Below are 25,173 nucleotides of genomic sequence, written 5' to 3' on the forward strand. Positions count from 1 at the left end.
AAAGAGCATTGATATGAAAATTTCAATAAGTATATGAACATACAGGTTATCAAAAGGACATATCAGCAATGTCATAGCAATGGCTAATTGCATTAAGTTGAAACTTCCAGGACTCGATGAGAGGGATGTTCTACTGACCAAAAGGTAATATGTTAATACTACTACTGCTAGTAGTACTACCGCTATTCAATTTTTTTTACTAGTAATATCATTAATACTACTGTTAATAATATTATAACTATGCCTAAGGATATGAAGGTGAAATTTTGGAAGATGAACTGAACCAGAACACGCCCTCTGTATGCAGGTTGTCAGAAGGGTGTAACTGCAATATCTTAGGAACAGTTTGGTGTGTGAAGTTGAGACTAACAGGGCTTGCTGTGAGAGATGTTGAACTAACCAACGAAAATATTTACATCCTAATGCTACTGCTTTTCATACTACTGCTACTGTCACTTATTAGTACTTCTATCACTACTACTGCCACTAAAACTTAAGTTACAACAACTTATTTTACTGCTACTACTGCTACTACCATTAAAACCAAGGATATAAAGGTGAAACATTGGGGAAATATAGAAACTATACGGAACTAACTCGAAGCACACAATGCCCTTACAGGTTGTCAATCGGCTGCATGCTTCAGAAATGCTTCAGGAATGGTTGATTAAACCGAAACTTTCTGCCTATGTTGAAGGGGATATTGAAGAAATCAAAGGTGCTATGTACATACTAATGCCACTAATACGGCTAAAACTATAGCTACTGCACAAGCTAAGGGTATTAAGGTGAAGCTTTTAAGGAATATTTAGACGGATGTTGAACCAAATCAAAGCAAACTCTGAGCATGTGGACTTTCTAAAAGGTAGCAAAGCAATATCTGAAGAACAATTTATGTTATTAAATTAGACCTTTAAGGGTAAGTTTTGCGGGAGTTTGAACTATCCAGAAGGAACTAAATGTATACTTTTAATACTACCAATACAATTACTGTATCAAATGACGGTAAGGGTATTAAGATGAAACTTATAGGGATCGTTTAGGTGTTTCAATTAAACGAAAAACTGTATGGATACAGGTTTTCAAAGGGGCATATAAGCAATATCATAGATACCACCACTCAATAATAGCTAGTAATATCACTGGAACTTTTAAAAGAGCTAATTCGATTCAAAATTAAAAGTTCTGTTGCCCTTTTTAAGAGTGAAAAGAGATTGGAGGGCAAGCAGCCCTTCTCTCAAACCCATTCATTTCCCAAACGCATTCAGTCAAAATTCCGAGACAGCCGTTTCGTTTAGCACAACAGAATGGTTCAGCAACTATATTTAGATATATTAGACATGTGGAGCCCCCACAATTATGCAATTGGCCCATTATGATTTAAACAAAATGTTGCTTTTAAAATAAATCCAAAGACATTGTGTTTACGGTTATCAATAAGACACCTCAGCGATATATCAAGAACGACTGAGGGTATTAAGTTGAAACTTCTGAGGATACTGTTATTACTACATCTGCTCTTACAATTTAAATAAATAAAAAGAGCGTAAGTGTATCCAGGTTGTCAAAGAACATAAATATAATCTTATGGGAATGATATAAAGTTTTATTTTTCAGGTCAACTTCAGAAGCTATAAAATTAAATTAAAAAATACTGTTTGTGCCAGGATTAAAAATTATTGAAAATGTTTCTCCAACATGCAAACAGCAACCCACTCTATAGATTCTTATAGAAAAAACTGAAAAGATGTAAATTTTTTTTCATGAAAAAGACGATGTCAATAAAAAACGAACAGAAATTAATTAAAAATTTTTTTTCCACAAACAAGTTTTTAAAAGAGAACTTAAGAGCTCCATTAAGCCAAGAATGAGCAGAAATAAAGTCAAATAATCCTCCAAACGTAAAACTACCGCAAATGGTTATCAATAGATAAATGAAACTCAAAACGAGCAAAAATTACAATAATTAGCCGAGTCAAACTCAAAATGAGCAAAAATTAACATGAGTAGGGCTGATAACCTCCATACCTTGTCAAGACCATAACATAATTTGCAATTTACTGAAAACAAAATATATTTCAAATATTTTCACTTTTCTTACTTTACTGAAAACAAAATATATTTCAAACGTTTTCACTTTTCTTACTTTACTGAAAACAAAATATATTTCAAAAGTTTTCACTTTTCTTACTTTGCTTTTTTTAAGTTTGACTCGGTTATTTATTGTAATTTTTGCTAGTTTTGAGTTTCATTCATTCATTGATAGGGATTTGTGGTAGTTTTGTGCTTGGAAGATTATTTGAATTTATTTCTGCTCATTCTTGGCTTAATGGAGCTCTTTACTTTTCCTTGAAAAACTTGTTATGTGGAAAAAGTTTTTTTTTAAATTAATCAAAATCAAGGACAATAACAACTAAAGAAAGTGATAATGACACACTTGCAGTGATTCAAATATTTTATTTTTCAAAATGAAATGGCTTCACTAATAGTCACACTATTACAAACAATGAAAGGACAATGGTAAAGGCTGCTGCCGATGAAATTAGCCTTGGTAACAGACATAAATTCAGTCTAAAATATGGTCTTCACATGAAGGCTCAAATGAACATTAAACGGATGAAGATCGTTCCCATGAGGAGCAAAAACCGCACTTTACACATTACACACTTAGAACTTCATTTGTCAGGAATGAAAGTGACCAAAGTTGCCAAAGACTTTCAAGCCAGCATAAATCTCAAATTGTTTTGAATGGGCAGACAGATTATAGCCTGTGTTATTGATTAGCTGAAATTCTGCCAGCAATATGGCTAGCAAGAGCGCAAATGGGGGAATGGGTTCTAGGTTCAACCTCCCCATAAAAACTTGAAGATAGGAGAAATCTTATAAAACCTAAAATCGATCATTTAATGGGACAGACCACCCTCACTTAGATGTGTTTGGACCGATAATTTTTTTTAATAAAAAAATATCTCCTAGGACTTGGGATATACTTCTAAAGGAAATATACATTTTACTCAAAAAATTATTATTTGTAAAAAAGATTAACAAAAAAGAAGTAAGTTATCAACAAGGACCGTTCCAACCACTGGGTACTTCAATAATAATTTCATTAATTAGCCACAACAGATAGCGAACTTAGCAAATGAAACCTCTTTTCGCTATATCAGCTATTTTGGAAGCAATTTGATAAATTCTTTTTCATTTTTGAAAACGTGGTTTTACAGAATGTTATTCCTTCATTCATTCAGTAAACGAGTAATTAGTAAGTAAATTTTACCTTTTGATAAGTAATGACAAGTTGTATTACTGGAAGAGCATAAAATGTAGACAGAGTTAATAATTGCCAAATGTATGAGTAAAACCGTTTTGATAAAAACTTATGGTCCTTGCGAGCCAAGTCAGAGACGTAGAGAAACGTTTTTGTCCTGAAAGGGAAAAAGCTTCACAATACATATCAGGCACGTACGCAGGAATTTTTTTCGGGGGGGGGGGGCAAAACCTTCAAAACAGCAGATATAAAGTAGCACTTTTTTTATTTAGTAATGCAAAAAGCACGTACATCGAAAAATAGAGATTAATTTTAATCTGTAGTATTGTAGCGGATGGGAAGAAGACTGAAGCCTCAAAAGTGCGTTTTGGGCTCAGGTTATGTTCATAGCGATTTAGAACCAGAGATTAATCTATTATATCCCACTGAAATGGAAATTTTAGGGTTAACAGTGCGATATGGGTGCTGTGGGAGGTAGTTCTTTTACTGCAAAAACGTAGATTTTAACTGAAAATGATAGTTTCTATAATTGATCCATTAAAAGCTGTACTTTATCCTGAAAAGGGGGGATAAACGCCCTAATATCAAGGATAATTCTATCTTGCTGTGGAAAGCAAACTTTCTTTACAAAAAAAAAATAACAATACAATTGCTAATTACTTCAAAGAGGGTAAAAAGTTAGACAGAAAATGGGTTAATAATTGGGTAGTGACTTGACCGGATAATTGCATGCTGTAAAATCCCCCAAAAAAGGCTTCACACATGTATCTAGATTCTTAAGAAATGTCCTACTTTTCCCAGAAATCCCAAGAAACCATGGGGAAATTAAGCATTTCACAAAATTTCGGGTGGGGGGGGGCAGGCCCGAAGGCCCCCCCCCCGCCCTGCGTACGTGCCAGCTATATATATAAACACTATTTCGATAAGGAATCATGAATGTAAATCTTAATATATGAACAATTTTTTCAGCTAAGACAGAAGAAACAACGATTCTATGAAAAGAAGCCATAAAAACAAGAGCAAGGCAAAACCTGATTAGTATACAAAAGGAACTTCCTATTAGCCTGGACAATTTCCTAACCCAATTAATATTTTCAAGTAAGAATGAAGAAACAATAATTCCATGAAAACAAGCTATGAAAGCAAGAGGAAGGAAAACCCAATTAGTATACAAAAGGAACTTTACCGTCAGATTGGACACTTTCTTAGCAAATCCTATTGTCGTAGGTTAATAACTCACTAGCTTAAAATATGAATCAGAAGAAAGAAAGAAGTAACTTTAAAAGCCAGATAGATATTCTCATATTAAGTAGAAGTGAACAAGAGTAGGAACACTATGGTAACCCACCTACTTTATTATTGTTTATAAGTGTAAAAACTTTTGATAATTATTTGTTTGCTACTACTACTAACTAAAAGAAACACCAAGACTCCTGACGCCAATACAGTTGCGCACACTATTCCTCTATCCTAATTTATTCAAAACTTTTATCGTTACACACTCCTATGAAGTCCGTTTTTTTTTTAATTCTTTCTTATGACCTCTTCCCACTACAATAGGGGACAATTTGCTTTTTGTTTGGCCCTGGATGGTTGGCCAGAAAGAGCGATCTGACAATCTGTCACTCTTCCTCAGCAGAGCGTGTCCTAACCATCTCAACCTTTCTCTCAGTATAGCTGTAGAAAGCATGATCAGTATAGCTGTAGAAAGCATATTTTTCATACAGCTTACTGTTTGAAATACGGTCAGTCTGACCGAAGCCCAAAAGAATCCACAGAAAATTCCTCAATATAAAGAAACTTGTATAGAGGAACAGTGATTACTACCTTGTAACGTTGAAGAAAACAACTGAAAATCTAACTGAAAACTTGAAATGTCTTGAACATTGAAAATATAGCCTGAGAGAGAAGATGGTTGGAATTTTTGACATGCCATTTAACTAGATTAACAGGTCTGGACCCCTTCATAGAGGAAAGGAGCTCGAAAAGAAGGGGCAAGGATCACCATGAAGCGGAGGGTTCTCTTCTCTCATTTAAGTACCTAAGGCAAATATTTGAAAGTTAATGAAAACTAAACACTGTGCTTTATTTTGCTTGCAAAATCAAAACATGGCATACTATTAGGAGCTACCATTTGTAATCTCAGTTTTACCCCCATATCGAAGGACACTGGATTGTTCTAAAGGAATATTGTTAACTATACAACAGATATCATGGACTTATATAAACAAAGCCGCGTACAAAATTCTACCCTTTAAAATCAGTTTACCAGCAATTACCAAGATCCTAACAAAAGGAACAGCAACAAAAGCAAGTAATATAAATAGATAGCCAAATTTTTAGTTGGGGATATTTTCTTTTTTTAAGGGAGAGGAGTTGCTGAAATCCAAAAAGTGAAGTTTTTGAAATTCTTTGGAGAGATAAGGGGCAGTGAACATTGGCTGAATTCAAGTGAAAATGCCCCCCATTTCCAGGTACGCTTAGAAATATATTAGGCTATATTACTCAGAACATTGTATGGTCATTGGAACTACAATACTGGTGGAGCTTAGGAAATACTTTCCCACCCATGAAAGAAACTAAAAATTAAAGTTCCATAAATTAAATTTTTCTTAGCGACTAGATGGATGCAAATAGTATAAGATTTGGTGCGCTATAACAGTGGTCAAACAGCATACAAAAATAGAATGCAGGAAAAGACATTCAAACAACTGAAAATGTAAAAATTTTCCCCAAAACTTGAAATCTATCTCGTTTCAGTTTTTCTTGAAAGAATAAGTGTTCACTTTTTTTTACAGATAAGCTTTTCCCTAAGAAAATTTAGATGGCACTCCCCAATAGTGAGATAAAAGATACAACCAGAGACAGGTGACTAAACACAGGTTTCTTTTTCTGAGCCTAACTGAAACAAATGAAACAAAATAAAAGAAAAGTATTCCTCGTTAGTGCGAGGGTTGAGTAATTTACCTGAAGACATCTTTAACAAGATAAGCATCTTCAAGCATATCGATCTCTTCTTCGTTTAGTGAAGATTCTTTCGAATCGATTTCGTTGTTGCCAGATACAGACCCAGAAGCGGTAATATGGCGACGGCTACCGAAACTATCAATTAATCTTCCTTCGTAACTTCTAACGGGGAAAATGGGACGATCAAGTGATGACGCTGTTCCATATCTTTGGCTATCTTCTGCTTCTAATAAACTTCGCTCTAACGGTGGGGCAGGTCCAGAACTAGAAAAAAATTTGCTCTTAAAGCGAATCTCCCTGGTTAAAAGCGAACAAGATTTTCCAAACGTAAACGAGATTTACTCCTTTCTCATTGGCTTAATTGCTCCTTGGGGGGTGTGCCAGAATATCTAAAGACTGTTGACTTAAGCTAACTCGCCAACTTAAGCCAATGAGAAACATGTAAATCTTGGATATTAAAAATTATTGCTAAGAATCATATCTTATAACTACAAACTTAAGAATCTTTGGGATTATTTATCGGTATAAGATCTGCAAAACGACAAAAAAAAAAATCAAAGCTGTATGATTAGTACAACCCTTACAAATAGTAAAAGAAGCATATCTTAAATGGCCAATTTTAAAGAAAACTGATAATAATAAAAAAAATTCACAGCCAAAAATTTTGGAATCTTTCGGCAAATCGAGAGGCTACTTAACAATGCTCTACGTCTTGTAAAAATAGTTTTATTACTACTTTTGAAAATTAGAGGTGTCCCCACTAATTAATTTTTTATCAAGCTAAAAAAAAAAAAAAATATGCAAATTTGTCTGGCCTATTCATGTTAAAGCTTTCAATGAAGCCACATTTATTTTTTCATCAAAGAATCTGCTCGTGTCTGTTGTTAATACGCATTTCACCGCTATAGGAAAATAGCATTTGACTTACAACCTGGGAGAATGATTTTAAAATCTCAGTGCAAAGCATCGCAATTTTACCAAAATATTGGCTTCACTTTGCAAAACAACAGATAGAATGGTCAACCAGTCGGTGAAATTAAGCGCAACTATGTAAGAGAATCAAAGTATTCTATTTGATTCTATCGCAATTTTATCGCAATTCTATCTATTCTATCTAGCAATTCTATCGCAAAGCATCGCAATTTTACCAAAATATTGACTTCAGTTTGCAAAAAAACAGATAGAATGATCAACTAACCAGTGAAATTAAGCGCAGCTATGTAAGAGAATCCAAATATTATATTTGATTCTATAGAATGAAATTGAATCTAATTATCAAAATAGAATCAAATTTGGGATCTACACATTTTGATGCGTTGCAGAAGGCTATGGAAAGTATAGCTCTTCTGGAAGCTATTAACAAAAAAAGTTTTTCTCATGGAAGTAAAGAGCAAAACTGAAACCTAAAACAAGCAAAATTCTCACTTCTCAGCCTATGCAAGGCAAATCTACACAACTAGCGCAAAAAAGATATCTGATCATATTTCTCTATATTTAGGGGACAATGCTGTAGCTTTCATGGTATATTTTAGCTTCCAAACGCTCTCACTCCGCCTCTCTGCAATCTTCCAGCAACTAAATAGTAGTGTCAAAAAAAGAAAGAAAGAAAAAGGGACATACCAGAGCACCCAATTACAAAACTGTGATTTTCTTTGCTTTAAAGGTAAACCTCTGGGAGTGTAAACCTCTGGTTTTTGGTTTTTTACAATGATGTCCTGTTTGCGATGGACCCTAGTACTCTCTTTACTAGCTTACAGCTTAGCTAGTTGATAAATCAAGGAGCTAAAATTGACCTCTCTGAAAATACTACTACTATAATCTACTATGGTACGACACTATAAACTACTATACGGTAATAGAATTAACAACAGCCATCAATTTCAGGCATGTCAAGTGAGGGGAGAGAGCGGGCTTGATTAGAGAAAATACTTATTTTGGTACTTTTACTGAAAACTATTTTTGGCATTTTAATGAAAATAATCGATAAAACAACAGAGTTGTCCCCCTAGAATAAAAAAATTGCCCCCAACACATATTTTCGCGAATAGACTCCCCTAATCAAATACAAATTCCTTCTTTTCAACCTGGCAAGGAAATTTTACACTAGCTATCTCTTTAGAAGATATAAAAAGGGAATTTTCTACACAAAAAAGCTGCGAGATGAGTAAACACATGCTGAGAGAATTATCAAATAGCATTTTTCACTCCTATAAAAATTCATAGATAAAGAACAGGAAGTGTTTGTTCATAACAATATTAGATCACAACCTTTTCCTTGAGAATAACAGTAACTTAATTTAAGAAACTTCTTAATTTAAATCAAGTATCTTGCGATGGATTTTAATCAACGCTCAATTTAAATTTTTCCTTTATCCGCATATTAAAGCAGAGATAAAATTAAACCATATATAAAACTTAAACAAAAGAAAAGTATTTTACTTAAAAGCTTCCTTAAAAAGGTATCACACCTGCGTACAGTACTTATACTTCAATACTGCTTTCCTCAAAGGATATATAAAACTGCAAAAAAATCGACCCATAGCTCTGATACAGTTTGAAAGCTAATAGCTTTATCAACAGTACAGCACCGCCGAAATAATGACCACAAAAATAATGTATAAAGTAGAGAATGGAAACTGCAGGAAAATACTGCATAATACAGTGCTGACTGAAATAAAGGGTTGAAATCCAACTTACGTAATACAATGCACAATCCAAATGAATACTCCAAGAATATAAAACAACATAAAGATTCCAATAACTCCCAGCGTTGCAGTGTAAAACTGACTAGGTTTTAATTTCTCAGTTATTCTGAACATTATACGCTTTCTTCTCATGTATACTTGCTGGTCCTTTTTTCCACTGCATTCATAATCATCAGCCTTTACAGAAAATACCAAGTAGAATCCATTTGGAAATTTCTCTTTCTGGAAAAAAAAAAAAAAAACATAACCATTTATCCGTGTATGGCTATAAAAGAAAATTCATACCTTATTATGCCTATAGATGGATTCAAGATTGAAAAGCTCGATTTACACAAATATACTGGCCAAAGCAAATAGATTCTGCTAGCAAAAATTACGCTTCTTTGGCTTACGACACCTCCCGCAGCTTGGCAGGTCGGAACTTCAGCCCTCAAGAATATACATTTGCCTTTGTCACCTCCCTCCAATATCTTCACGTGTTGCCAATAGCAACTAGGAACTTTTGCCCCCACTTTCTGTCATCCAGCGTTCGCATTAATCACTATACGATCGGGAGGTGAGTGTTTCGGCTCTCATATGGCAAAATCCTTACTTCCTTCATAGTTGAATTTTCTGTTTCTTGTTTTTATGTCTTTTTTCAGATGGAATTTCTATAGCCTATGTTTATCATCATGGATCTATATTATTCTGCAAGATTTTCACATTGCTAACTTGATGGTTCAGCCTAATTTCCAAAGGACACTGAAAACCACAAATAATCGATTTTATATATATATATATATATATATATATATATATATATATATATATATATATATATATATATATATATATATATATATATAGACATGCAAGATCTTTAAATATATTACAATAAACACTAGCATCCCAGAAGCCTATCAAGATTACTAAGGCTGACGTACAATACACGTGTTTCACTCAGTTCAATATACCCACGTGAATTCTCTTCAAAAACTAGCAGAGCTGACCTTGCTGCAATTTAAAAAAAACCGCAATCGACGAATATAACATTAAATCATAGTTACTTCCTAGTAAGAATACTAGAGCTAATGAATGACAAACATATTCCACAGAGTTCAGCCCACTAAGATGAATGTTTTTCAAAAAATGACAAAGCTGACCTTTGCGCAAAGCAAAAAGAAGTATCTTTCCGTAGGTTATTGGTATTTCAACATCTACAATCTATTCCCTCGTTCAGAAGCCGTGCTATTGATCTAGTAGCGTGAGTAGTTTTTAGGATAGGAAAAATCCATATAGCAGAGTGTGTTTCACATACTAAACGTCAAGAAGCCCTATCTACCCATATGCACACAATATCTGTTACTAAAAACACGATAAAATTCTGGATTCCCTAATGTCATAATCAATACAATCAAGTTGAATTAGCAAAGATTGACTAGGAAAGACTAAGTAGATATAGAATCCCAAATTTCATAGTCGACCGATATTTTGTGTCGAAACAGGCCCAATACAGGGTCTACCCAGACCCATAGGTCTTACCGTACTTAGAATATGCTTGATCAGCGGAGATCAAAGGAGTTACTAGATTTAGAATACTTTTATGTATATTTTTCTATTTTTTATGTATATCATTTCTTGTTTAATAAAGTCAAGTCTAAAAAAAAAAGAAAAAAAAGTCTTTAATGACCCAAAGAAGTCACCGTCGGGAAAAGATTTTCAATCAGTGTAGACTAAATGGAGCGACTAGGAATATCTTGGATCGGCCCAGACAAATAGGACTTGGCGAACTTGTAATGCTTTCAATCTGCCAAGACAAATTAAGACAAATTCAATTAAAACAGCATATTTAACTTTAGTAAAGGACAAACAGTAACCTATCTTTGGGAAATTGGAGGAGCGATAACACTGACCTCGTTTGTAGAAATTTTGTTCGTTTATTTTGGTTGCATCGTTACTCACCGTTTCAAATCATGTCTATTCGTTCTTTATGTATATTAAATATTACTCCTTTTAGGTTTGCTGACATAAACTAGCTATTTTCTACTTGTTTTTAGCTTTCAATTTGCTCTTTACTTTTGAAAGAAAAGCTTTACTTTAAATTTACATTTAAAGGCACCTCCTATATTCTAATTACCATTCAAACCGCTAATAACACGTTCCCAAAGCATACTTAAAGATCTTCTTAATAAAAAAGAAATTTAGTATCTGCGCTCCTAAGAGTCCACTCACCCGTTTTTGGAAATGTTTACAAAATAAGCTTTTTTTCTTTATCCGCTGGCCACATTTAGAGAGGCAGACATTTACTTCAACATTAATATAAAAATTCCAAATTTTTAATCTATACATAATCATTTTAACAGTTTTTTTTTGCATTTAAACAGTGTTTGTACTTTTGTTGTTCTAATCTCCTCTTTTCAATTTTCTCTAAATGTGAAATACTTTTATTTTTCTTCCTTAATGGTTCTTATTAGTCTGATTAAAAAAAAAACATTTCCAAAAAAAGTTTTTCGAGGAAAAGTACAGAGCCATAACAAAACCAAAGACGAGTAAGAATAAAGTAAGAAAATAATTCAAACTTAAAACAAACAGAAATCTCTGGCCTCTCCTCTAAGTCAGAACTTGAATTCCATTGAACTCCCCCCAAGAGCCCCAGAGAGCTTCGACTCAATCTCCAAAGCCATTCCCGAGATATTGCAAATGATTTGAAAACTCGGATGCAGCTAACGTTTTTTTTTTATTTACTTATGCACGTTTAGCATCTCAAGAGTATACCCTTGGGAAACTCTGGGAATATTCGCATAGTGAACGACCCGTAAGAGCTCCTATCTGATCGGAAAACCAAAACCAAGGATGGTCGCATTTTCTGCTAAAGTCTATCTGTGAACAATGGCTAATTTAAGGTATTTACGACCATTTTTCTAGGATTGGTGGGTGAGGTTAATTCTGGAGGCATAACTATATACCTTTCAACATTTTTAACCAAATGGAATGTCTCAAAATTTGATTCAATGTCGTTGGGATTTGGGGGAGGGCTAGCAAAAATGAGCATTGGAGGGAGGCTGGTTGCCCTCGAGTCACTTTCAGCCTTCGTAAGAGGGTAACAGCTTTCAATCTCCAATCGATTGACTCCCATACCAAGTTGCTAAAAAAAAAACAATCCATAAGAAGCGGCTTGGGAAAATCCCTGTTTGGTCCTTTTCTAGACCTAAGTTGGGCAGTGTTCTTTTGAGGGCTGACCAATCTTTTTCTTCTTTGTAACTCTACACATGCGTTCCCCAAGCCCAAAGACTTAAATACACACGCTTTGAGCCTATCGAGAAACGAATTTTGAGTCCTTTTTTAGCCACATTTTTTAGGGGAAGAGGCTTGCCAAATTACAGTGTTTTGTGCATTGACTGTCTCTTGGCTCTAGGTCTTATGACTGTAAGTTTAAAAATCATCAGGAAAAAACAGAAGTGACTAACTGAAAAACACAAAGCTTAAAAATTTACCTGCAGAAGGTTTTGAAAACAACAGTGGGCTCAGGTAAAATAAGAAAGATAAAAATAATATTTAGAAAAAGAGAGGTAACGAGCCTGTATGTTTTTACAATGTGTCTGCAGAGATTCAACGTTTAAAAGAAAACTAGAAGCAATTATCACTTACGGTAATAGTTAAACCACTTCTGTCTAAAGCTGTCTGCCTAATGCTGTCATACCGCATTTCCTCATCCCTCCCAAATGATGGACACTGAAAAATCGAAGCAATGTAAAAAGACAATTTTTTGAAACACTATTCTTTTGTTCAAACAACAATAGTGAAAACTGACTCCATCTTTTACTGGACACAAAGAGATAGAACTGTAAGAAAAAACACTGCGAAATTGTTCTTTTTGCAATAATTGGAAGATTGTTTCGGAAGAGTCCTTTTACAGAAAAAATGATAACTCTTGTTCACATATTTACACGAGAAGATATTAAAACGCATCGAATAACTGCACGAGGATCTTAGTCCACCAAGTAGATAATAGCGTCTACCAAACCTTTTAACATTAAAGTTGTCCATATGTATAGATTGTACTAGATCTTAAATTCATTATTTTCCAGGACGGTAACGCAACGCTTCAAACCACTAATTCGCATTTTAACTCAATTTAAATTATAATCCCCCAACAGTTTCACAGATATAAACGATATTTCAGCACCGAGGAGGAGATAGAGGAAGCAAAATTAGATAAGTTTTTTATAAAATGTACTGACAAAATTAGAGGCTTTGAAGGATTGAAGGTCATATTGCTTGTAATGGGTTCATCTGACATCTATTAAAATAGATGTCAATTTAAAATTTATTAAAATAGAGCCAGTTTATAAATTTTACAACATACATATAGGAGAGTTAAATGAAAAAAGATCCAATAATTCAAAAAGTCACCGTCCAGGTTATTAATTCTTATTAGAAATAAAATAAGGCCTGGAAATGTTTTATAGGGGACAAAATTGTAATTGGATGAAGGTCTTAAGAAAAGTAAAGGGATTACGCTCTTCGGGTTTTACAAAAAAAAAAATTGATAAAATTATTCTAGTTAAATAAGAATTAACTTGAAACTCAAATAAAAGTCTATCAAATAGTATATTATGGTCTATTAGGTTTTTGAGTTTATAAAATATTGTGTCCAAGACGTGATCAGGGGCAGCGGCTGATTGAAGTGGAACGCGCATTTTCAAACTTATGAAGGTTTACATAGAAAATAATTTTTTTAGGAAAAAAGCTGAAATTTTTACATAGCATCTTTCATAGGTTTTAGTTTCATTAAGGTTTATTACAGAACAGATATCAGATAAGAAAAAAAGAAATGTACTATTAAATCCTCCATTCGATGTTCTTTCCAAATAAAATCACTGTCGTCGCAATCACGTCTTAGACCCCCCCCCCCCTTAATAAGGTCATGTATAGCCCTAGGTTATACAAAAAATTGCTACTTTTGTGAGTATTCCATTATTCTTTGTACTTATTTTTTATCAGCAGTTTGTTCATAATCCCAAATAAAGCCAATTAAAAGAAAAAAAAATCCAGAAACTTTATATATAGGATAGGGCTTTATCTGACCTAATTATTTGGCATGACACAATTGCGACAGCAGCAACTTTTATGTTTGGAAAGATCATTGAATCAAAAATATCACGGTATATTCTATCTGATTTCTGCCCTGAAATAAACATTAGCCAAAAGAAGTGCCAAAAGTAGGCGAATGACAAGGAGTATATAAGAAACCAAAGAAAAAGCTGTTGATAGCTCAATTTTTAGGGGAGAGGAGAATAGGCCCAAAGGCCCACCACTCTTATTACAGGTCTGTCCACTAAACAACATGCAGTCAAGCATGCATATTATCAAATTACTCCATAATATGGAATATCAAACTCCTACTAAATGCAACATATTCCGACATTTTTTTGACATCAATAGCTATATTAATCTTTCAGTATTTAACACGAGAAGTTCACAAGAGACAAAAATGCGGAGAAACTGAATGAATCTTACAGTTAAATTTTGCACAGATACAGTCATACAAAGATCGTCTGGAGAAGTAACATTGACAAGCACAGCAGTGACGTTTTCATCGAATACATACTGATAAAATTCCGGCTCTGATGGACTAACTATGATGTTTCTTTCTTCGTCCAGTCTAGAAAGAAGCGAAAAACATATCAATTGTTGGTACTTTCACTTGTGAATCGATTAAAAGACGAAAATTGAGAACAGAGACGAACAGAGAGCAATAACGAAAATTGCTTACCATAGGCCGGATAAGTTAAACGAGAAATAGACTCATTCACTGGATTGGGTGAGTGTTGGTGCATGTCAGGAATTACGATGAGTTATAGTGTAGAGTGCGGAATGTATTCAAGTTCCATATAAAAATATTAATTTTCGAAATACTGATTAATGGTTTAGTAGGGGTGGAAGATGAGGGTAAAATAAGAAGTTTTGGCCGTTTTTTTTGGATCGTCCCAAACACGCTAATTTGCATCGGGACTTATTTTGAATGTAAGTGGTAATGTTGATTTTTGTTTGTTTGGTTTTATTTCGAAATTTATTTACTGTGTTCTATTGTGACACATTTGCTTGTTTTTTTTTTCTTTTCAGCAAGCCACTTCACGTGGAAGGAGTTGTCATAGAAACGTTGAAGGGGACTTATTCAATTACAAATTGAAAGTTCTAGTGCCCTTTTTATGGGTCAAAAGTTACTACAGGGCAACCAGCCTCCCTCCAACGCCCTCTTTTTCCGTCAACTTCTAAAGACATCCAGTCTAAGCATTAAGATAGACATTTTGTTTAGCATAGTTGAAAGGTCCACTAGCTCTGCCTTTGGGAACGAAATGACCCCCCAAACCCTTAGCAATTTGAACATAATTTAAATATATAATTTGATGTCGAGAAACGGAGATAAGTTTGACCCTGGGCTCAAAAAAGGCTAAGGGTAAAAGATGAAGCTTTCAGGAAATGTTGACAGGAGTGTTGAACTGAATCAAAAAACACTATGTGCATGCAAATTGTCAAAATGGCGTATCAGCAACATCTCAGGAACGGCTTATGGATCTTGAGAGGAATTCGAACTAGATAAAAACACACTATGCGCATGCAAGCTGTCAAAAGAGCGTATTAGCAATACTTCAGGATAGGCTTAGGGCATTAGGTTGAAACTTTCAGAGCCTGATGGAGGGGGGTGGACGTTCAACAGACCAAAAGAAAATATGCGCATGCTTCTACTACTAATACTGCTGCTACTATTACTTCTACTGCTACTGCTATTACTACCAACACGACTACTTAAACTATTAAACTCTCAAACAAGTTGTCAAAAGGGCTTATAAGGAATACCTTAGGAACAGCTTAGAGTATTATGTAGAAATTTTCATGGGCATGATGAGGGGAATGTTCAACTGGCCTAAAGGTAGTATGCCTTACGCTACAACTACTTTTACCACTACCACTGTTAGGACTACTACTACTTTTAAGCATACTTCTGCTACTAGGACTGTGTATTAAGGTGAAAATTTTAGGGAATGTTGAGGGAAAGCTGACCTAAATTAAAATATGTGTATGCAGGTTGCCAAAAGAGCATATCAGCAATATCTAAAAAAACGACACAGAGTATTAGATTGAAACTTACAGGGCATGTTGAGAAGGATGTTGAACTAATCAAACGATACTATGTGCACTACTACTACTACTACTACTACTACTACTGCGACACTACTACTACTGCTATTTCTAATGCTATTATTAGTACTGCTATTACTACGACTATTATTATTAATGCTACGACTGCTACTACTACTACTAAGGCTAAGGGTGTTGAAGGTAAAGATTAAAGGGAATATTGAGGGGAAATTGAACTAAACCAGAACACACTATGTGCATACAGGTTGTCAAAAGGCGTTTCAGAAATATCTCGGGAACGCCTTGGGTTATTATGTTGAAACTTTCAGGGTGTGATGAGAGGGATGTTCAACTGGCCTAAGGCAACATGTGCGAAGTACAACTACTACTACCACTACTACTGCTTCTACAACTAAGACTAAGGGTATTAAGGCAAAATTCTCAGGGAATACTGAGCAACTACTACTGCTACTACAACTACTGCTGCTACTGCTAAGGCTATTAAGGCAGAACCTTCAGAAAATGTTTAAGGGGATATTGAATTAAATAAGAAAACACTATGTGTATGCGGGCAGTCGAAAGGGCGTATCAGCAATATCTAAAGAACAGTTTTCAAACTTTCAAGGTATATTGAGAGAAATGTTGAACAAATAAAAAGGCACTATGTGCATACTACTACTACTAGCAGTAGTAAAACTAATGATTCTGCTACCGGTACTAGTAATATTAAGGCTAAGGGTATTAAGGTGAAATTTTTAGGGATTGATGAGGAGTATACTGAACTAAATCCAAACGGACTATGTACATGCAGGTTGACAAAAGGGCGTATCATCAATATCTCAGAAACGGTTTAGGGTATTAAGTAGAAATTTTTAGGGCATGACGAAGGGAATTTTTAACTAATAAAAAAGCGTTATGTGCATAATACTACTACTACTACCACTTCTTCAATTACTGCTATTACTACTACTGCCCCTACGACTACTACTGCTGTAATTACTACTATTGCTAATGCTAAGGGTATTGAAACAAACTTTTCAGGGGATTTTGAGGGCAGTGTCAAACTAAACCAAAACACATTATGTACATGTGGATTATCAAAAAGGTATATCAGCATAACCCAGCAACGCCTTAGAGCCGTGATTCCCAACGGTGGGGCGCATGCCCCACCTTTGGGGCATGACAATATTTTGATGGTCAGCTCACTATTGGAGCCTTAACTTTGGAAAAACCCTTTTCATATCAATAACGTCACATTCAAATGCATTAAAAGAGCCAAAAAGATAAATGCTAATATTGTAATCACTTTATACATTGTATAAAAGCCGTTGTATTCAGGCAATATTTTTCATTAGCATAAAATGTGCCAAGTAGAAGAAGGCCCAATAAAAGATACCAATCTGTTGGACTATTAGTGGAGCCAATTCACAAAATAGTAGAAGTGGGGCAAGGATTTTCCCACATTTTTTAATGAAGACACAAAAACCAGAACAAGATTGAGCAAACTTGCTCAAAACAGGGGGTAGCGGCAATTTCGCTGTTTGGACAAATCGTCGACTAATATGTCCGAATCCAATTTTTCCTCTTTTTCAACGGCCATGATCATGAGATCACTGCGTCTGTCATTTCCCACTGTTGCACGCAGATAATCCTTCACAAACCCTAATGCCGAGAAGAATCGTCCATTACTACCATAGGTCACAGGCGAAACAACAACTAGCGTCATCAGTTTTACCATTGCAGAATAGGCAATTGGGATGTCGGATAAAATTTCGATAGCTCGGAGTAGATCCATTTTTAAAGTCTCACATTTTGGAAGATACAACTTTGCAAGAGAAAGCTGGGATGCTAGAGATTCTGGGATTCCCCTTCAACTTCCAAAAGTTCGGAAAAATCAGAACTTGAAGGGTAGAAGGGAGAAAAATCATCGATCAGAGGCAAATTTTGCATGAAACATCGGTCCATCTCATTCGTCAAACGGTCTATCACCTCGAAGTACGAAAATTTATCGGAGTCTGATTGAACTAGCTGACTAATGCTTCGTTTACTGGTTGTTGAATTTGAAAGAGTCTTTGAGACGAGTGGAAATGACTTCTCTTGTTCTGAGTACTGGTTTTGGAAACTTTGATTCCTGGATATCGTGTAAAGACAAGAATTCGGCTATGTTTTTGCTGAAGTTTTATTGGCTATCATATCGCAGCTCTAAGAGTGTCTCGTAGGTCCCAGACATCAGTTCAAGTGCTTTATAAATCAGCCAACTTTCGGTTTGAAGTTGCTCTGACAAACGATTTACAATGACTAGCACCTTTTCCATTATATATAAAGTTGAGATAAAAAAGGGGCGGCCAAGTTGATTTTTTCCAGTAGTCTATTGGCTTCACACGCTGCCTCACCGTCAGAACTATCAGAGAATCTGGCTGGCAGAGCAACAATACAATCAAAACTGGCCTTCACCTTGTAAACAGAGCGGTTTCCGTAAAACCAGCGAGTTTTGACGGTCCTCTCAATCTCCAAGACTTTTTGCCCGCTAAAACACTGGGATTCCACAAATAGTTCAGGTCAAATTTGGCTGCATGATATAAATACATAAAATCTTTGCACCAGAGAGAAAAATTCCGACAGTTCGCTGATTTTTTTCAGGCAATCAGTCAAAACCAAGTGTAATCTGTGGGCTTAACAGTGTAAAAAAAAAACTGCATGAAGCACCTTCATCCTCAGCTTTGCTTGAACTCCGTTGGATTCCCCACTCATAACAAACAACCTTTCTATAGTTTTATAAATCAAGGTGTATAAACTTTCGGCGTCTAATATATGCATGTGACAGTAGCCAATTAGTCGTTCCACTATTTTTCCATTTGATATTTACCTGATTAGGATCGCTAATTGTTCTTTTCTAGACACATCTTTTGTCTTGTCAGCAAGAATAGCAGAGTAATTAGCTAATTTTATTTCTGAAATAAAGTCTTGCCGCAAGTCATTTCCTATCAGTGTAACTGCGTCGTTTCGGCACTGATGACTGCAATGTTGACCATATCGGCACTGTAACTTGGTCTTTAGCTTTTCGTCACCTTTAGATATTTCCTCCATCAGTTCAACGTAATTACTTCGGTCTGCGGATATTTCTGATCCGTCATGACCCCTCAAAGGAACACCCTGACGGACAAGAAAACAAATAGCACGAAAATTTACTTCACATGGTCTCTATTTTCTTAAAACTCTTGAGATCTGGACCTTCTTAAGCCATTCGTTACACATCTCAAAGTATCAGTACTAATTATGTTAACATCTACCAATGCTGACACACAATTCCCATGTCTTTTACTACCATCATGTTGCTTCAATAGACCAGAACAATAGAATGAAATTTGTAGGGCTAGTACAACTACCACTTATACTGCTGCTACCACTACTGCTACTGCGACTGTTTAGGGCTGCAACTACATGTTAATACTTGCGACTGTGACAACTTGCGACTGCGACTTCTTGCAACTGCAAATACTTGTGAATACTTGCACCTGTGATACCAGCTACTTTTGACTTCGACCGTAACCTCTTGGAACTGCGATTGCGACTGTATGCAGCAACAAAACCTACTAGCGTCTGCAAGAGCCTTAAGACTGCGACTGTGACTGCGACTAATTGACATAGTAATTGTGGACAAGTGGAGAAGGATGGTTGATTAATATTTGTCTATATTCAAGGTTGTAATACGATGGGAGATAGAGTTCCTCCAGCCCTATAAAACAAAAATGAGCAATATAATTTATATATATTTGCTCATATATGAGCAAAAGAGCTATATTAAACCAATAAATGAAAAAAAAATAAAGACAAACAATATTTCAAGAGTAAAACGACCATAAATCGCTATCAATAAACAAATGAAACCGAACATGAACACAAATTAGAACAAATAACCAAGTCAAACTTAAAACGAGCAGAAAATGCGACAAAAAAGAGTAGGGCTAATGTCCCCTATGCCTCCTAAAAAGACCAGAGCCTAATTTGCGCTCTAGTGAAAACAAAATGCATTTTAATCGTTTTTCCTTTTATAACTTCAATAAATCCAAAGTTGTTGCGATTTTGAGGAATTAATATCAGTATGTATTGAACGGCAAAATCCACGTTGACTTGATAAGCTTGCCGAACTCGAGGTGCTATCAGAATCAAACCCAATTGATTTTTTAGTTATTATAGAAGTACACTCCCATGACCCGGGTTCCCTTTGTCTATCAATTATTTAGATCACCCAATCAGAAAAAAGATGGTGGCGTCTTGTTTTTTTTTTTTTTTTTTACTAAGAACAACCTTTACCCCAAGATTATTCGAGTCCCTAGTTTATGTGAGTATGATGAAAACCTCTGGCAAATCTCAGGCCAAAAGTACTCCCCCTCCTTTTAATATTATCATAATAGCCGTCTTCTATTACTCACCAAATCAAAAATATTGATGCAAAACGAAAATTTATCCAGCAATTGCAGACTAGTGCTGATTTTGTTATTTTCAAGTATCCAAATATTGGTCTTTTTTAGTAGATGATGCCAATGACCTTAAGATGGATTAAATTTACTCCATTCTTCAAATAAAGCAAAGCGTTAAAATACCAACTGCTTGGGTTCAATTTCAAGTTCTTTTATTTAATAAATATAAGAAACACTACAATCCAAAAAAATCCCAAAGAGCCCAGAGGCCTGTTAACTGGGATTTTTTTTTAACTGCATAATAATCATTTTCAGGTTACTCAACTAGGCCTAGAAAAAAATAAATAAGAACTACTGCTCATACGAATGCTCACACGAAGACAACCGATCTCCAAATCACCTAACACCAACAAAAAATCATACTTTATCATCGACATAAAGACGCAACGCTAAAAAAAAAACCATACAAATCCAATTTAAAAATAAAATATTTAGAAAATATTTAAATCATCTATTCTTCTCCAACCAAAATCTTTTAAGGTGTTTTTTTTTTAAAGAACCAATGGTATGGGAATTCCGAACCCAAAAGGAATAGAGTTCCAGGCATACCCCACAGCAACGGCAAGACTGAACGCTCTGAAAGGGCGGAAGGAACAAGTATATCCTCCCGATTTCGAACTGTGTATGGGTTGAATTCACTCACTCGTTGAGACATACCAAAAGAATATTCTGGGAGATCTCCGTGGAAATAAAGGAATGCCATTGAACACAGCGAAAGTGTATAGATATCTTTCAGCTTTAAGAGCTGGACAGGAGCATAAATGGTGGACTGGAGGACTTTTGCTGCTTTCAGCTGGAGATTACGGATGGGGGAAAGTAGAGATGGAAAAGTAGACACACAAGCAGATGAGCAATAATATAGATAAGGATAAATGAGAGAGAAGCATAAAAGACAGAGAATAGAAAAAGGAAAAATTTGTTTGAGTTTTCTTATGATCCCCAGTCCTCTTGAATCTTTGACTCTTATCATCTGAATATGCTGCTAGAATGTTAGATTTTTATCCAGAGCAAGTCCAAGGAATCGCATATATCGGAAAAGTGGGTGGGAATATGTGACCTCTTGAAGAAAAGCTCCATTACTGTAGGACAGATATTACCTATATGAGAAAAAATATGTAGGCGTGACTTTTTTAAATTCATAGCTTAACGATTTCTATCGAACCAATGATAAACTTCCTCAGTCACCGTTTGTAACTTTAGTATAAGGGATTCTTCATCTGTACTGTAGCCGATACACCTAACGCACAGTCATCAGCGAATGCGATTAATTCTTCATGTTTATTGGATGCAGGTATTAGTTCGATTCGGGAATCATATTTATGACATAATCCACAACAGAGATTTGGCGTCGTGGTAGTAAAAAGCCGATAGAGGTCATTGATGTAAATGAGGAACAGTGAAGACCCAAGAACTGAGCCTTGGAGAGCTCCATAAGTAACTGGAATTTGGTCATCTGAAACTTCAGCGGTGGCAGAACGGCTAGTGAGGTATAAAGAAAACTATGACAATTGATCCCCTCAAATTCCGTGATGAGACGGCTTATCGATAAGGATATCGTGGGTAAGACTGTCAAAAACTTTCCCCATATGAAGGAAAATGGCTGCTCGTATGAGACCAGAATACAATGACTGCCGTATGAACTTCAAAAACAAAATGCACGCATTTTCCCTTAAATGTTTTGCACAAAATCCAAATTGATACTTAGGAAAAACTATTTAGCGTCGAGATAACTTATTAGTCGCTTCAGCATTGGTTTTTTAAATGTTTTAGAAAAGATGGATAGGAGAGAGATTGGCCTGTAATTCCCTGGATCCTCACAGTCACCTCCTTTAAAAAGAGACATCACTCATGCCAACTTGAGTCGCTGAGGGAAAACTTCTGATTGGAATGACTTATGAACCAAATGACACAGTAGCTTTATAATTGATGGAAGAATGAACTTAATGACCTTAGCAGGACTTTGGTCGAAACCGGCAGAAGAATTCTTGGGGAATAAAATTATTTTTGCTAATTCCTGCTCTATTAGTGGCTTGAGAACCATTGATTTAGAGCACAGAGGACTAAGAAACTGCTTCCAAGACTGAGCTTTGGAAGAAGGAGGCACGCCTTCCGGTTTCCCCACCTCAACAAAAAATTTCGTAAGCTCATGTCAAACTTGTTTTTCATCTATAATCAACTTATCATCTATTTTCAGAGATTCGGGGCAACCTAGTGATTTGGTTGATTTTCGTGTAGTCTCTTTCATCACATCCAATGTCTTCTTAATATTATTTCCAGAATCTACAAGTCTCCTAGTAAACTATACCACTTTAGCTTTGCGTGTCAGTGATTTTAGTATATTTCGGTATAATTTAAATGCCTCTAGCTTTTCGTTGCTTGATGTTAGACAATTTCCAGAGATTTTGCTTTCTTTTTACTGACGTTAGAATCCCACTTGTTGCCCACTGAGCTATGGGTGTTGATCCTTTAGACTGACTAGTCGGAGGTTTTCGACAATGTTCCAAAACTGAATTTTGACATTGTAATTTAACTGATCAAATATCCTATCATAATTTCTTAAGTTAACTTCTTCATATAGTACAAAATCCTACAAAGTAGTATTTAGAGTTTCCTTGAGTGGGTCAGTCTCTGCTGGTTTATATTGAAATTCCGGTTTATCAGGATTTATTTGTCGTTTAGAAATCCGGGAAAGCGGAAGCAGGACTCCAATTCTAAAGTGATCCGATAAGTCGGAGATCAGCACTTCATTTTGTACAGAATGCACTGTTGGAAAAACGTTATCTATTAAAGTTGCTGATTGGTATGAAATCCGTGTAGGTAAATTATGCAAGGAACTAGCCCCAACAAAATTACCAGCGACAAAAGATCGGAAGCTTAACTAGATGACATATCCTTTTAAGTCAATGTTGAACTCATCCATTAGTATTATTTCTGAATTTTCAGATGAAATTTTCAAAATAAAACTTCTTCCAAAATTTGAAAAGGAACCCTTCGTAGAGCCACTTGGAGATCTATATATTTCACCGAACAATACCTTTTTACCAGTATTAAATTTAACTTCTAAAAATAATAACTTGAAAACTTATTCGATGTTTGTACATAAAGCATCTCTTCGGATAGCTGATAGATTATTCAAAATATAAAATCCGAGCCCCCCCCCCTTTTTGTCGTTTTTCGGTTCAAAAACGTAGACGTATATCCAGGAATATCCATAAGCAGCTGATTCTCATCGCTCAAAAACGTTTCACATAGGCCAATTACTGCAGGACGTGAATTCCTACATAGCAACTCAATATCATCAAACGAAGAATTCAGTCCCTGTACGTTAAGACGAACAATCGGAAGGACCTCCCCACCCCCAGGCTCCGGAATCCATAAATCCCAGCTCCTCCACAAACACACTATCAATCATTTTTTTAAAATTTCCACCGTAATTTTTATTAGGATCCTGCCCTAATTATAGTTACTCATAATTTTATTAAAATCAACTCTTCTAATTTTATGCGCATCTAAATTTTCAATTTTATTATTAGCGTTGGGTCTCGATGGACAATCAAAATCGAACATAATCATTTACTAATACAGTGATATAGAGATCACGCGGTAGTCGAGTGAACAATTGCGACGTAGCTAATCTCATCAAAAGGCAATAAATGGGCAATGGCACAAACTTGATTTATCCTCTCTTTATATCATTCTAACTCAAAGGAATAATTTTCAAGGTTCCCCCTCAGCTTTGCTCCAATTGGGTGAGTTCCCTTTTTTTATCCCCCTCTTCAAATTTTAAGCATTCTTTCTCAACAGCCCATGAATATTACAGCCCTCTTCAAAATTCTGGCCTTCATTCTTGCCGTATATGGCTGAACACTAAAGATTGGTCTGATATGATGCATACTATTTACAAAATCTTGATAGAAAAATTGCTACTTTTCACAAAAATTAACAGATAAATAACTAACTTGTTTCCCAGAAAAAATATTTGCAATAAGCTCCAGTGATTAACGCTTCATTAATCAATCCATAAAAGCACTAATTAGAAGCAAATTGAATCTTTTCAGAAAGGGGAAACTGGATGTAGCTAATAAACTAAGAAAAACAATAAAAATTAAATTCATAATCGGCTCGATCCTACTAAAAAAAATTGGTATTCCAAGGTTAAAAGGCTGTGTGGCAGGAGACCAGATCAGCTTAACTTCAATTTACTAGAGTCCCCTGATGTTGCTACAAATAATCTTAACAGGTTCCTCGCTTCCTTCGTCCAGAGCCTTCCAGCATTATTTATAAATTACCAACAGATAATTTGTTCCCTTCTTTTACCTCTATTTCTCCGTCCGAGATAGAAAGAAGAATTGGTAAAGTATTAAAAACAAGTGTTTTATCCTTTGGGATATCGCATTTCTTCTTATTAGTACTTTCAGTGACTTCCTCCCAAAGCCCTTATCAGTACTGTTTAGTGAGATTACCCAGTTTGAGCAAATTCCACAAATATGGAAATAGGGTTTCATAACCCCCTTAAAAAGGAAGATAGAAAGCCTGGTTTTGAAGGTGTTCGTCCTATTTCTCTCAGTCCTATATTCTCAAAACTATATGAAGGATTCCTTGCAGTTTGACTAACAGAAAACATCCTGCC

At 35.3% G+C, this 25,173-nt stretch overlaps 1 protein-coding gene across 1 annotated transcript in view; it reads right to left on the bottom strand.

Annotated features, from left to right (window-relative positions):
* Window positions 1-829: 829 nt before the first annotated feature.
* Window positions 830-25,173, bottom strand: part of LOC136027717 (SID1 transmembrane family member 1-like) — a 49,928-nt gene continuing 25,584 nt past the window's right edge. Inside the window, exons 5-10 of the mRNA XM_065705170.1 lie at window positions 14,440-14,584; window positions 12,568-12,651; window positions 8,933-9,162; window positions 6,236-6,499; window positions 3,278-3,425; window positions 830-880 (exon numbers count right to left, since the gene is read on the bottom strand). Coding sequence (XP_065561242.1) covers window positions 830-880; window positions 3,278-3,425; window positions 6,236-6,499; window positions 8,933-9,162; window positions 12,568-12,651; window positions 14,440-14,584 — 922 coding nt within the window. The remainder of the gene's footprint in view (window positions 881-3,277; window positions 3,426-6,235; window positions 6,500-8,932; window positions 9,163-12,567; window positions 12,652-14,439; window positions 14,585-25,173) is intronic.

The sequence above is a fragment of the Artemia franciscana genome, chromosome 5, assembly GCF_032884065.1.
Source record: "Artemia franciscana chromosome 5, ASM3288406v1, whole genome shotgun sequence".
Lineage (NCBI taxonomy): Eukaryota > Metazoa > Arthropoda > Branchiopoda > Anostraca > Artemiidae > Artemia > Artemia franciscana.